Source organism: Staurois parvus, unplaced genomic scaffold (assembly GCF_062004578.1).
Source record: "Staurois parvus isolate SC_StPar_1 unplaced genomic scaffold, SC_StPar_1.0 ptg000013l, whole genome shotgun sequence".
Lineage (NCBI taxonomy): Eukaryota > Metazoa > Chordata > Amphibia > Anura > Ranidae > Staurois > Staurois parvus.
The window spans coordinates 4,191,533-4,205,433 of NW_028317809.1; the positions used below are offsets into that span (position 1 = coordinate 4,191,533).

General features: G+C 39.3%; 1 protein-coding gene across 1 annotated transcript in view; it reads left to right on the forward strand.

Moving 5' to 3' along the window:
* The window catches only part of SH2D4A (SH2 domain containing 4A), a 119,356-nt gene that overhangs the window by 39,211 nt on the left and 66,244 nt on the right, over positions 1-13,901 (forward strand). Inside the window, exon 3 of the mRNA XM_089675292.1 lies at positions 11,377-11,536. Coding sequence (XP_089531418.1) covers positions 11,377-11,536 — 160 coding nt within the window. The remainder of the gene's footprint in view (positions 1-11,376; positions 11,537-13,901) is intronic.

The following is a 13,901-nucleotide window of genomic DNA, read 5'->3' on the forward strand; positions in this document are numbered from 1 at the left end:
TGTCTCCTAGGGCAGCATAAAACCTAAATACACCACTGGGTGGATGTAGTAGCAATTCTCATTGGCTATTTTGGTTCTACTTTTCTACTTCAAAATAGTTGCTCACAAATAATGGTGCTACCAAAAACTGATGACATGAATAAGACATGATTGTGCAGAGTGGGGTATTTTTCTTTGGGAAAATAAAACTTATAAAAGTCCAGTAAAGAGATACTGTCACATTTTTGTTTGGCCGCATGTGTTCAATAAATGTAAAGGCATTTTTACAAACATAATTTAAAAAAAAAAATGAAATTTTTTTAAGTAAGTTAAGATTTTGTGTTGGCCTGCATTCATAGCCGTCTTGGGCCACAAGTTGGACACCTTTGCCTTACAACACACAACTTCATCTAGAAGAAAATAAAGGTGTCTTTTAATTTTTTTTCCAAACCTACTATACCCTGGCCTCCTTATGCCATCTAACCCTCTACTACAGACTTCAGGTGGCTGCAAGGAAATGGCTATTCTAGTGGATCCTATGAACTAAAGCCACTTGTCTTCAGTACAGCATGGTTTGCCAGCCCAAGAAGAGGATCCTAGAAGCATTAGAGCTACTGTTGGCTCTAATGGTGGTCGCTGAACAGTCTGAGGGGTTATGAAAAATGCTGAAAGAGCAAGAGGGAAGAACTGTCGAATAAATGTTTGAAAGGTTGGGCTATCCTTTAGAACAACACACATGTGAGCATTTTACAAGGCACCTCTTCATACCTAGCATCATCATCAGTACTTTCCAAGCTGGAATGCAGACTAGTTCATAGTGATGTATATGACTACAATTATACTATGATGTGACTTACCATAATGTTTATCCCCTTAGAATGAGTGTTATGTAGTAAACATGAATGTGACATAAGACACACGCTTGGAAATGTTACGTAAGCTGGAGTAAAACAATCACGATATCCTCATAGAGGCTTAATTGCATATCATTTTGATAAAACTATTACAGGCACTTAAAGTTGAAAGATTTATAAATGTACTTTGTCATGTGCCTCCTGTACCTTTCATCCATGTGAACGATGCAGGAAATCTTACATAACTCACATGGATAAAGCATTGTGAGGTTGATTTACTAAAACTGGAGAGTACAAAATCTGTTGCAGATGTGCATGGTAACCAATTAGCTTTTCAATTCAGCTTGTTCAATTAAGATTTGACACAAAAAACTGAAAGCTGATTGGTTTCTTTGCAGAGCTGCACCAGATTTTGCACTCTCCAATTCTAGTAAATCAATCTTTTTGTCTCTTTTATTTATGATTATAAAAATGTTACTTAGTTTAAAATAATGCCTTTGTCAGCTAATTTGAATACTGTGTGTACATAAACAACCTACTTAGTTTTAAAAAAGGGAATATTATGTTATTAAGTGTTCTTGCATGGCAAGACCACTTACTGTTATCTCACATATATATTCTTATTATTATAGCCAAATTTACCACCCTAACTCCTCCCACAGTTTTTACACTACATAGACAGTAATATACGGAAACGTGCGGATTGTTCCCGATTGGTGTGCTATTACTTTGTGGAACGTTTTGCCTAATGGTTCATGAAATATCTCAGTTTTTGTGGTGAAATTGGTCCCATAGGAATGAATGGCGGAATGTTCAAAACTAGAGTGGGAGCTGACAAAAGCTAGAGTGTGAGCTGAAAAATCAAGACATGATTTCTAAACTGCCATCACTTCCTCATTTTCAAGTCCACCTACACAAATCTTATATCAAAATGTTCAGCTATCCCTGCTGCCACAAAAAATGTCCACGGCTAAGCCATAGTCTTGACAGTTTTCACAATATGACCATTTGTTTGCAACTCACGCCGCCCATTGACATTCATTGAAACTCCACTCTAGCCACGTCAAATTTGAAGGGCAATTTCTAAACTGCGACTGCCTTCATTTTTAATATTTCAGAGACATACTATGCATCAAAATGTAGGTCTGGGTCTTGTGATTCTCACAATATAAAGCTCTTCGGTGTAGGATTTATAATTTTTAAACTACAACCGTTTGAAGATGGCAACTGCCAGTGACGTGAGCAAGTTGGAGCAGTTTGTTTTTAACCGCTCTTCTCTGCCCTTGCTGTAGAGTGAGTTGCCATAGGAACCCAGGTGTGTGAGCAGGCAAGAACGCGTCACACAATTTCCCCAGAAATTGTAGCTTTTCTAGTTTATATGATGTTATATGATATAAATTAATATTATTTAATGGGTGCTTTGTGTGAAAAAGTGGTGCAATTAATTATTTCTTCACAATGTACTAATGGTGCTATTTTTTCATATATTTTTATACAATGTAAAACTTGAATACAACAAAATAAGATTTCCATTATATCCATATATTCATTATATCCACTTAAGTTAGTGCTAATAACCTGTAATTGTTGTACAGGTACCCTAATTCCCAAAGTTGCTGAAGGAAAAAAACAGGCGCATATGTATTTAAAAATTTACTTACAGGTCTATTTATAAATGTTTTCACTCAAGATTCACATAACTTTTACCAATGATTCATACTGTATTAAATGTAATTCATTGATTGAAATCAAACATTGATAACTAGGCCCCTTAGTATACCGTTTGTATCAAACCATTTACAACAGAGCAAATCTGAATACAAAACATACACAATATTACAACAAAAAAACCATATACTGCCTTATCATATCACGACTACTGCAACTCCCTCCTCGCTGGCCTACCCCAACACAGGCTATCACCGCTTCAGTCTATCTAATCTATCTAATTCTGCTGCCAGACTCATCCACCTCACCAACCGCTCCGTATCTGCCTCCCCCTCTGCCAATCCCTCCACTGGCTTCCAATTGCCCAACGCATAAAATTCAAAATATTAACATTGACGTACAAAGCTGTTCATAACACTGCCCCAAACTACATCCCCGACCTGATATCCATCTGCCACCCAACACGCACTCTCCACTCCTCACAAGACCTCCTACTCTCCAGTTCCCTGGTCTCCTCCTCCCATGCACATCTCCAGGACTTCTCCAGGGCTTCCCCCATCCTCTGGAACTCGCTACCCCAATCCATCAGACTGTCACCTACCCTCCTCACCTTTAGGCGCACCCTGAAAACACATCTCTTCAGAGAAGCCTACCCCACCCTCACCTAATTGCTGATCTCCTCCGCTCTTCCAACCACTCCATCCCCCACAGCTATTTCCTCCTGTACCACTCTCCCTTCCCTCCTAGATTGTAAGCTCCAAGGAGCAGCGCCCTCAACCCCTCGTGTATCGCATTGTATTGTTACTGTACTGTCTCCTTTACTGTCTCCCACTATAATGTACAGCGCTGAGGAAACTATTGGCGCTATATAAATACTGTATAATAATAATAATAATATATGACTTGTATGGAATGCTAATTAGCATTAACAGTTTCCTGCCTTCAAGTCAAGAGGTTAAGCCTGGACACTTCAGGATTCAAGGTTTCAACATACTGAAACTCACACAAGCTGGAGAGTTTGTTTAGGCCAAGGCATCATGAAAAATGTTTTTCTTGCTTTTTCAAGTTTTTAGTTTCATATACAAACGGGGAAAGTACAGACATGTGTTAGTATAAATGATTAAAACCATGATATACACTAAACATCCAAAACGAAGAAAAAATGCTAAATTCTTTAGTTTTGATAGTGAAGGAAAGAGAGTTATATTTCTACAATAATTTTAATTAGCCTACAAACTGTGGCCATTGTGATCTTTAGCTCATAGTTTCCATGCTGGGATTATGCAACAAAATATTCCCTCAGACGAAGATTGCAAGGTGTGTCAACATTGGCTGGAGAGAAATAACGTTTTATGACCTTTCTAAACTAATAGACACCATTAGAAACATCACATGAATAACTGTTTATATAAACATAGTACACCAATAATAATATGCTCATATTTCCTTAGTTAATATGGTATAATGTCAGTTGTGTAATGTATTCAGATTTGATATTTTAGTCACATTAATGCTAAATGTATTTATGGTAAGGTGGATCCTATGATGACAAACATATTTCATATTATGATATTTGTAAACTCTTAGTGACCTCTGTATTGTGACATTTTGTGACATTATTATACACTCACCAGCCACTTTATCAGGTACCTCTTGCTAGTATCGGGTTGGACCCCCTTTTGTCTTCAGAACTGCCTTAACTATTCGTGGCATAGATTCAATTAGGTGTTAGAAACATTCCTCAGATATTTTGATCCATATTGACATGAGTTACTGTTGCCTTTCTATCATGTCAAACCAGTCTGCCCATTCTCCTCTGACCTCTGACATCAAGGCATTTTCCTCCACACAACTGCTGCTCACTGGATATTTTCTCTTTTTCGGACCATTCTCTGTAAACCCTAGAGATGGCTGTGTGTGAAAATCCCAGTAGATCATCAGTTTTTTTTAAATACTCAGACTAGCCTGTCTGGCACCAACAACCATGCCACATTCAAACACACTTAAATCCCCTTTCTTCCCCATTCTGATGCTCAGTTTGAACTTCAGCAATTCATCGTCACCACGTCTAGTGGTTGCTGCTATATGATTGGCGGATGAGCAATTTGTGTTACCAAGCAATTGAACAAGTGTACCTAATAGAGTGGCCGGTGAGTGTATATCCATTTCAATCCAAAAAAGCACTGCAAATTCTCAGCTGTCCTTGTTATTCTTACTATATCTATTTCACAGCAGCCTCATAGGCTGAGATGATCATATATACTACAGTAACTTTTTACTTATAGCATTCAAAATGAACAGCAGCGCTCACCCTGAATGTAGAAAAATTATTGGTGCTAACAGATATAGTAAATCATTTTTTCCAGTCACAATTTCACTATATTTAAAACCGAACTGAAGTTGTACGATAGATATGCAGTCAGATAGGCAATGTACTACTAGCAATTTCCATTTTCATAGTCTGGACACCAATTTCCTATTACAGCAGTTGTGAGCATTGTCCTAATATGAAAAAACACAGAAGGGGGGTTACTTTGAGGGCACCATCCCTCTATAAAGCATATACTCAATATATATACACACATTTTTATATACACACATTTGGTTTCTCTGGGTAGCACATTAAAGTTTCTTTTTTTTCCCTCACCTTCTGTTGCTTTGTGGTGGAGGTCTTTTTGTTGTCTTAATATGACTGAAAGTCTGATAGGCACCAGAAAAAAACCCACTGTCATCCACACAGACCTGGTAAAACAAACACCCTCCTCTACAATACAATTCTGTGTGAAGAATCTTGTGCTGAGCATTGTGGCTGTTACTCAGCTCTAGAAGCATAGACCACTGCAGTGTCAGAGGTCAAGTGTATCTCTGGACATTTATGTATTTCTGTTTTTGTTGGCATGGGAAGATTTAGACCCTATGTCAACTTTATATCACTATCTGTTGTCCCATTGGGAAGATTCACCCCTTTAGTTGTACTGATGACCGTTATTACTGAAATAGAAAGTGAGGGAGAATCTAACATGTTAGAGTTGTCATCAAAGCAAATGCTAAGGGGAAATCTTCAGATATGGACTCCTGTTCTGAGGACAACTGTCTATGAGGGGAATTTTCCTTACTCCTGTACCACTCTCTAGCTTAGGAAGGGTTTTTGTGGTTAGTTAGAGGCTTGCTAGATGCCTGGGTATGAGTCAGCCTGGGAGTGAGTCAGCTAGGTCACTTCAGGTTAGGCTAGGAGGCTCTGCAGGTCAGGGCTTCTGGTGCCCTTCCACTTTTCCAGACATTTCTGGCACTTTCTAGAAGAAAGGCAGAGGAGGGGAGGAGGCCTAGATTTGCTTTTTTCAGGGAACATGGTCAATCCCCAGGCAGGAGGCTGGGCATGGTGGCTAGGACAAACCCTAAATGTGAGAGAGCCTGATCAGCAGAGTGGAGTTGAAATCGGGTGGAATATGGAGTGGGGGGGGGGGGTGACTACAGGCTGAAGCAGAAGGACCTACACTGTCCCACAGTCTACTTAGGAGACACAGCCTGTTAGCATTGAAGGAGCCAGCCCAGCATAAGGCCTGACAACAGCTGCAACCCATTAAGGTACAGGAACAGGGCAGTGTGAGTACTGCTACACCACCTGGGCCAAAGAAGGGAGAGGGCAGTAAGGTGCAATACCCAACTAGCTCTTCCAGGGACTACTTCATCTGTAGATCTCGGAATCCCTTGCTTAGGGACACTCTCAGGACAGCCAGGTGGATGGGGAGATTTTCATTTGGGGTCTGAGGAGGTTCACTAAGGGGACCAAGTGCTCCTTACAAAGACTGTGTGCTGATTTTTTTGTCTTTTTTGCTAAGAAGTTTGTCCTCCAAAGTTTTACAGTTCCATCAGCATCCCACATATCCCTAGACCCCATCCAAGTTGTTAACTGCTAATAAAACAACAAAAACCAAGCTCAAGGACTGTCTTACCGATTTTGGATGAACGTGTGGAAAATGCATGTTGCCTGGCTGTGCAGAGCTTGGGGGGAGGACCCAAAAACTCAGCGGCCCTCGAGAGGGTACACTACATAAAAAAAAAAAATCATGAATTATAACATGTGTAGAGGATTATAAGGAGACATTAAGGTGTGAGATTTCATATGGAGTTTTGAAAGTTTTTAACTAACTATATCACCGCTTACCTGTACACTGAACTTGCCATAATTGTAGCTTCTGAACAGTCAGATTTAATGCCCCTTGTACCCTAATACTCCTGCCATCCATTAATGTTTTTGAAAATGTTCTTAATGATCCTCATTGATGGAACACTATCCACATAAGTATTAGGCTCCATGCACATTGGGCATTTTAATAATGCTGGTAAAGTTAGCTGTGTCAAGTCATGTTAAAAACGTGAGTTTTTCAGCTTTTTTTAGCATTTTTGTAATAGTGTTTAGTGGCGTCTTGCCGCGTTTTTTACCAAAAAAATTTTTGTTGTCACTTGTTCTGGGTTTTTTTCCAGCCAAAAAATGCCCCTGCCAAAAAATGTTGATTACAGTCTATGTGTGCATAGACATGTCATGGGATGACATGCTGGGGCGTTTACTGGCTGTAGAAAAAAACATCAAAAGCCAAAAACAGCAGCTGTAAAAACATCCAGTGTGCTGGAGGACTTAGGTACATAGTTTGACCAACACCCCCCCCCCTTTTTTTTCCCACCCAACCCATGTACAGGCATATACTTGGGTTTATTTGCAGGCCTTAATTTCTAACATGCATTGTTGAATGTGACTCCTCGCCTTTCTGTTATGCCTACTTTTATACAACGCACCTGATATTCTATGTACTACATACTGCCCAGTGCTGTATATGCAAGTTTCACTCTGAATGTACTAAAACTGTTAAACACGAAATACAACTTTGAAAGCAAATGAATATATTGACCTAGCTTCACCTGCTGAAATGTAACCAAACCTTCAAAAGAATTGCAATTTAGAAATCCAAGGGCAAGGTGGGTTTAGGGCAAAGCCAATTGAAAAATGACTTGAGGTCTGAGGACATAAACTAAAGAAATCCGTTTCATTCTGGCATAGCATGGTAGATTATGTGAGTTTAGCTCAGGTTTTGTTATTTGTAATCTACTGGGATAAAGGATCAACATTGCAAATTTTTCTTAAACTCCAGATTGTGTAGTTAGTTTTGTACGTGAGAAACAAATTATTTCTATCCTAAGTTAATATTAGATATCCCTCCCGCATTATTTAACCTATTTTCCAAACCATAAGACCTTGTTCATGCCAGCTGCATTGGGCTGCATTAAGCAGCATTGCCCAAGGCAGACTCAGTGCAAGAACAAGGTGATTAGTCTTATGTCCTATGGCTTCAGTATACACCACTGTCCTGAAAAAAAGTAGGACGTGATGCATTTTTGCAAAGTGCGTTACAACATATTGTAATGCTTTGGGATTCAAATTTAGAATTACATACAGCAGGGTAAAAAAAAAAACAATACAGCACAACAATGCAATACAGTCCTTGTTCACAGCATGCACCAGCATGCACATGTTGCATGCACATTAACTTGCATGCGTTGGTGTGAACAAACCCTTAAAGAAATTGTGAAGTCAGATTTTTTTCTAAAATAGCAGACATGTTATACTTACCTGCTCTGTGCAGTTGTTTTGCACAGAGCAGCCCTGATCCTCCTTTTCTCGAGTCCCCCACCGGTGCTCCTGACCCCTCCCTCCTGCCAAGTGCCCCCACAGCAAGTTTCTTGCATCTGAGCAGGCTTGCTCCCGAGCTTCTGCTCTGTATGTCTATTAACACATAGAGGCAGCTCTCTCCTCATTGGCTCACTGGCTGTGATTGACAGTAGCGGGAGCCAATGGCTCTGCTGGTGTCTCAGCCAATGAGGAGGGAGAGACCTGGGACAGCTGAGGCTCTTGTGCACATTGCTGGATGAAGATGGAGCTCAGGTAGGTATTGGGGAGGCGGAAGGCTGCTGCACACAGAAGGTTTTTTACCTTCATGCATAGAATGCATGAAGGTAAAAAAACCTTCAGCCTTTACAGCCAACTTTAAGAATATAGAAGTGTGCTTAATAAATTGCAAAATTATTGCAATAAGTAATATAAAAATGCAGTTAACTCATTGTAATCAATCTGCTACTATTTTCTCTATTAAAGCAACTGCAAACCCTTAAATAGTAAAATTTGACTGATTGGTTAATGTACAAGCTTCAGCCACAGGTCCTGCCCATTGGCTACACCTCTCCAATACATTTCTCCTGGATTGGGCTGAATCATAGAGGTACGACAGAAGGGCATGGCTATGGGGCTGGGACTGTAGCTGAAGTTTATACTTTCGATCACTTTTAGAAGTAGTTGATGCATATAGAGTGCAACCGAGGGCTTTGTATTACTGAGGATGGATGGAATGTGCTCCTTAGAGGGACCATCAACTGAGCTGGTGGGATGATATTTATTTATTTCAGGCACTTATATAGTGCTGTCAATTTATGCAGTGCTTTACATATATATTGTACATTCACATCAGTCCCTAACCCTCAAAGGGTGTACAATCTAAGGTCCCTAACTCACATTCATACATACACATATTAGGGCCAATTTAGACAGGATCCAGTTAACCTACCAGCATGTCTTTGGAGTGTGGGAGGAAACCAGAGTACCTGGAGGAAACCCACGCAAGCACAGGGAGAACATGCAAACTCCATGCAGGAGGCACCATGGTCGGGAATTGAACCCATGACCCATTTATTGCAAGGCAGATATGCTAACTACTAAGCCACTGTGCCGCCCCATGATACGCAGCAGGCTTTGAGCAGCACCATATCTGTGAAGTGTAATTCTATCTGTTGCCACAGGCTACTGTACTTTTCAAAATTTCATTGGCTGTCTTGTTGAATAAGTCCATATCAAATGAAAAAGGCATGTAATATCCTAAACATAGGCTGAGGATTTCCACATTGTAGTGCTGCGATAACAATGTATGCACCAAAATGGGATCCATTATTATGCAATCTCACTTCTGCATGCCAAAGGGATTTTTTACATTTTACAGATATTAATATTTTCTGAACTAACAAAACTAAATTTTTAGTTTTTACACTGTATTCACTTGCTGATGTAAATGCAGTGCCCGGCTCTTATAGCTCCATGCACACTGGGCTAAAAAAAAATACTGCTTCTAGAAGAGTTTAGCATTTTGCCTGTAGAAGCAACTGGTGTTAACCTATTTGTCCATACACATTAGGTAGTCTAGAATTGTTTTAAAATCATCATTTCGAGGCAGAAAAAAACCCTTTGTATTTTGCGATTTTTGAGAGCATTTTTCTGCCAGAAAAAAAAACACTTCTAAACGCTAGTACAAAAAAAAATATTTTTCTACCAAGAGCACTGGTGTTTTTTATAAGTTAGTGTACATGGAACCTAAATATTAGTTGTATATTATATTTCAAGTTGTTGCCTGACTGCACAGGTGTTTTCACATATCTTATCTCTCTTTTTGCACAACTGTCTAATGTGGGAAGATGGGTTTGTTAGAGTTTTGTTTACCGGCAATGGATGTGGAAATTTGTGGCTTATGGAAAGGTATTTTTTAATAGGAAGCTCTCTACCTAGCTAACTTATGGGAAACTACACCTTTATTAGAGCTTTTTCTACTTAAAGATTTTGCTATGGTCTGCCTTACTTACCCTCATTGCTAAAATGATATCCATTTACATTATCACTAAGGGACATGTGAAATAACACATACAACAACCACATCAACAGGTGTGAAGGGGCCTTCATATTTAAACCATATGAATAAAATGTGACCAAAGTTTTTACCCCTGTAGCATTATAGTTTCTCTCAACCTGTGTCAGAGCAATTTTATGCTGGACAGCTTAGTTTGTAAATGTGTAGAAAAATATGAATAAAGGAATTTGGAATACATAAAGGGATGCATTTAGTGAATACTCTAATTACAAGCAATAAACACTCTAAATATCAGAATGCATCATGTTTAGAGAGATAGTCCTCTATACTTTGGTGGCAAAGATGTGTGTGGTGCTTTGTTAACGTGTGGAACCTAAGGGGTCAATCCTTTGCACTGTGTAAATCCTGGCTTCTCTGATCCTCCCCTTCTTCCAGTGTCCCTCTCTTATCTCCTGATAAGACATATTGTGTGGAGTTGCTATGCACATGCTCAGTTTGGTGTGTATTGTGAGAGAGGTTTTTTGTTTCTTGGGAGAGTGCATGTGATCAGCACAGGGTCAATCAGTACTGTCCAGACAGAGGTCATGGGTTTTGCATCCTCCTAGAGCAGAAAGAAAACTCCTCCTACAAGCTTTAACCAGTGCCCTGCTGGACCTAGAATATGGAAGCCACAATACTTCTCTAACTGTTGATCAGAAAATGTATTTAGCAGTCTATTTTACTAAAATAATTGCATTTTCATGTTGTGTGTACTGTGGGAGACCAGATGTAGCAAGTGCAGGGTCCTGGGTTTAGTAAAACTTTAATGCCATGGTGTGGTTTATTCTTTTTGCAGTATAATGAGCACATTTTCCCTTTTCCCATCCATAACTGGAATGTCAATTTTAGAATTTTCTAGCTATGGTCAGTTTATTTTTTCTAGTGGTTTGTTTATAGAATAAAGTATGACAATTAACTTTAATTATGTTGGGGATTACAAAACAAATACATGCTATCCAAATTCCTACCCAGGCAAATTCATACAGCACTTCTCAAGAGTGTACCTTGGCAAATTAGTGAGCCAAATCTAGATATTTTCATTCAAAAACAGACATTTTAAAAATATTTGTCCAAAAAGTACTTTATGTAAAATTGTGTGTGCTTTATTTTATGCAAACCTGGGATTTATTTTGAAAAATAATTGTGTTTTCCAGCTTCACAAAAATCAGTAAACTGGAAATTTGGAGCAGATGAAGAAGTCTGGGTCTGGGTCATGGGTGAACATTCATCGGACAAACCGTATGATGTTATCTGTGATGAGATCATTGCAGAACAAGCACGCAAGCAAGCAGAAAAAGAAGCAGCGGAATGGAGGTAGGGTTACTACATATAATTATTGCCATATACTGTAAGTAAAACATTACAAAAAAACAAAAATACTGTATATGCAATATGTTTATGTTTTGATTAGGGAAACAGACTCTATGTAAGATTTGTACTGTTATCTTTGCCCCCATTAGGTAATTTTTCCACAATTTCTTGTCCAAATGACACAACAAGAAGCAAGAAAATGTCAATAGGACACCAGCAAGCAACCAAAACATTTGATAGGTTCTAACCTTTTCCAATTCCACTATAAAAAGTGATTTTATTGCTGTCTGTGTCTCCCATCAAAGATTCTTCCCACCAAAAAAGTAACTCTCATGTACACCTACCATCGCACTGTTTTCAGTCACCTGTTTTTTGTAACCTGTTTTTCGGGAACACCAATTGCTAAATCATGTGAATTTACAGACCAGTTTTTTCTAATTCCACCAACTCTAAGTTCCTTGCTATCTGCTTGCAAGATAGCAAGGAACCTACATGCTGCAAAGATATTACTTTTTTTAAGATTTTAGGCATAGGCACTCAGGGGCAGGAGCAAACTATTGCACACAAGAATGCTTACTGCCCCAAGTTTCTATGTCAACTTATCCAGTCAGGTACAAGAAATTTTAACAAAACTGAAATATATTGTGAAGCTAATTTGGGTATTAGGAAAAAAAACAGACTAGAATTAAAGTAGATATAACCAAATCACTAAAATAAGCGTTAACATGTTAATGTATTTTCTATAGTTTTTATCTTTTTTGGTTCAATCTGCATTTATTTGTGTTTGCAAGAGAGAGCTTAAAGTGTTACTATTTTTATAAATTTCAGGTACTTATATAGCGCAGTCAATTTACACAGCGCTTTACATATATATTGTACATTCACATCAGTCCCTAACCCTCAAGGGTCGTACAATCTAAGGTCCCTAACTCACCTTCATATACTAGGGCCAATTTAGACAGGATCCAATTAACCTACCAGCATGTCTTTGGAGTGTGGGAGGAAACCCACACAGGCACAGGGAGAACATGCAAACTCCAGGCAGGAGGTGCCATGGCTGGGATTTGAACCAACGACCCTAGTACTGGTAGGTGGAAGTGCTAACTATTTAGCCACTGTGTTACTAAACCCTCAACAGTAAAATCAGTCTATATATGCAGTAAAGCATGCTTGTTATACTACCCATAAGTACTTCCCAATACAGTAGAAGGAATAGGGGAGGGGAAAAGAGGAAGGGGGGGGGAATTTGGGGAATAAAGATAAGTAAGGTGGTATAGTTCAACATGAACTAGCAGAAAACCATGATAAGTGGTATAGGCACACAAATGGTAAAATCAATAAAGTCCATAAAAAGTCTCTGTATAATGGCGTGTTTGGTGGTTAATGGCTACCGTCCTATAGAGCAAGGCCAACTATGCAGAAATAAAGAGAGAAAAAAGGAGGCGCCAAAAACTAAGCGCAGATTATTGTTGTCACATTTAATGGATAGGTATAAAAAAGGGGTTAATCCTCTGCGTTGTGTAAAAATGCGACCACCACTTATCTCCAGACTGAACCGTAGGCATGCACATGCTCAGTTTGGTGTATATTGCAAAAGTGTTTTTTTTTCCTTGGGAGAGTACATGTGATCAGCCCAGGGCCAATCAGCAATGTCCAGACAGAGGTCAGGGGATTTCCATCGTCCTAGAGCAGAAAGAAAACTCCTCCTGCAAGCTATAGCTAGTGCTGGGCTGGACACTGATAGAAGCCACAGGACTGCTCTAACTGCTGATGAGAAAAGGTATTTACCAGTTTATATTTACTAAAATAATTGCACTTCAATTTTCTGTGTACTGTGGGAGACCGGATATAGTGGATGCAAGGTCCTGGGTTTAGTAACACTTTAAAGCATGATAAGATTATATAAAATTGCACAGCTAGACTGCATATCATATCATGCCAAGAGCAGGTAAAACAAATGTGAACTAGTCAGTCAGATTGGCACACTGGGATGGTGGAAAGCTATTTGCTTCATAATACAAACACTGTTTAACTATAGTGCAATATATACAAACTAGCCTGGTTAAGTCTTGAGCTGTATATCACACTTACCCGTAGCGCAGGTGGTCAGGCACTATAGCTAGCTTCTGTGTTCTTCACCTATAGCAGCCCCCTTTCCCACAAGGCAAGCAGGTCTGCTGGTACTCAGTTGCCCCCAGGTCTTATACCCATTGCTATAGTGCCTGGCTACCATGTCAGGGCAGGCGAAAACGCAAGGTTCAGAATAGTCAGTATCAAATCCATAGTCAAAAGGCAGGCAGAGTTCAGAGAGTAGTCCAAGTTCCAATCCAAGGTCATAAATAGGGGAATCCAAACAGCAGAGCAGGGC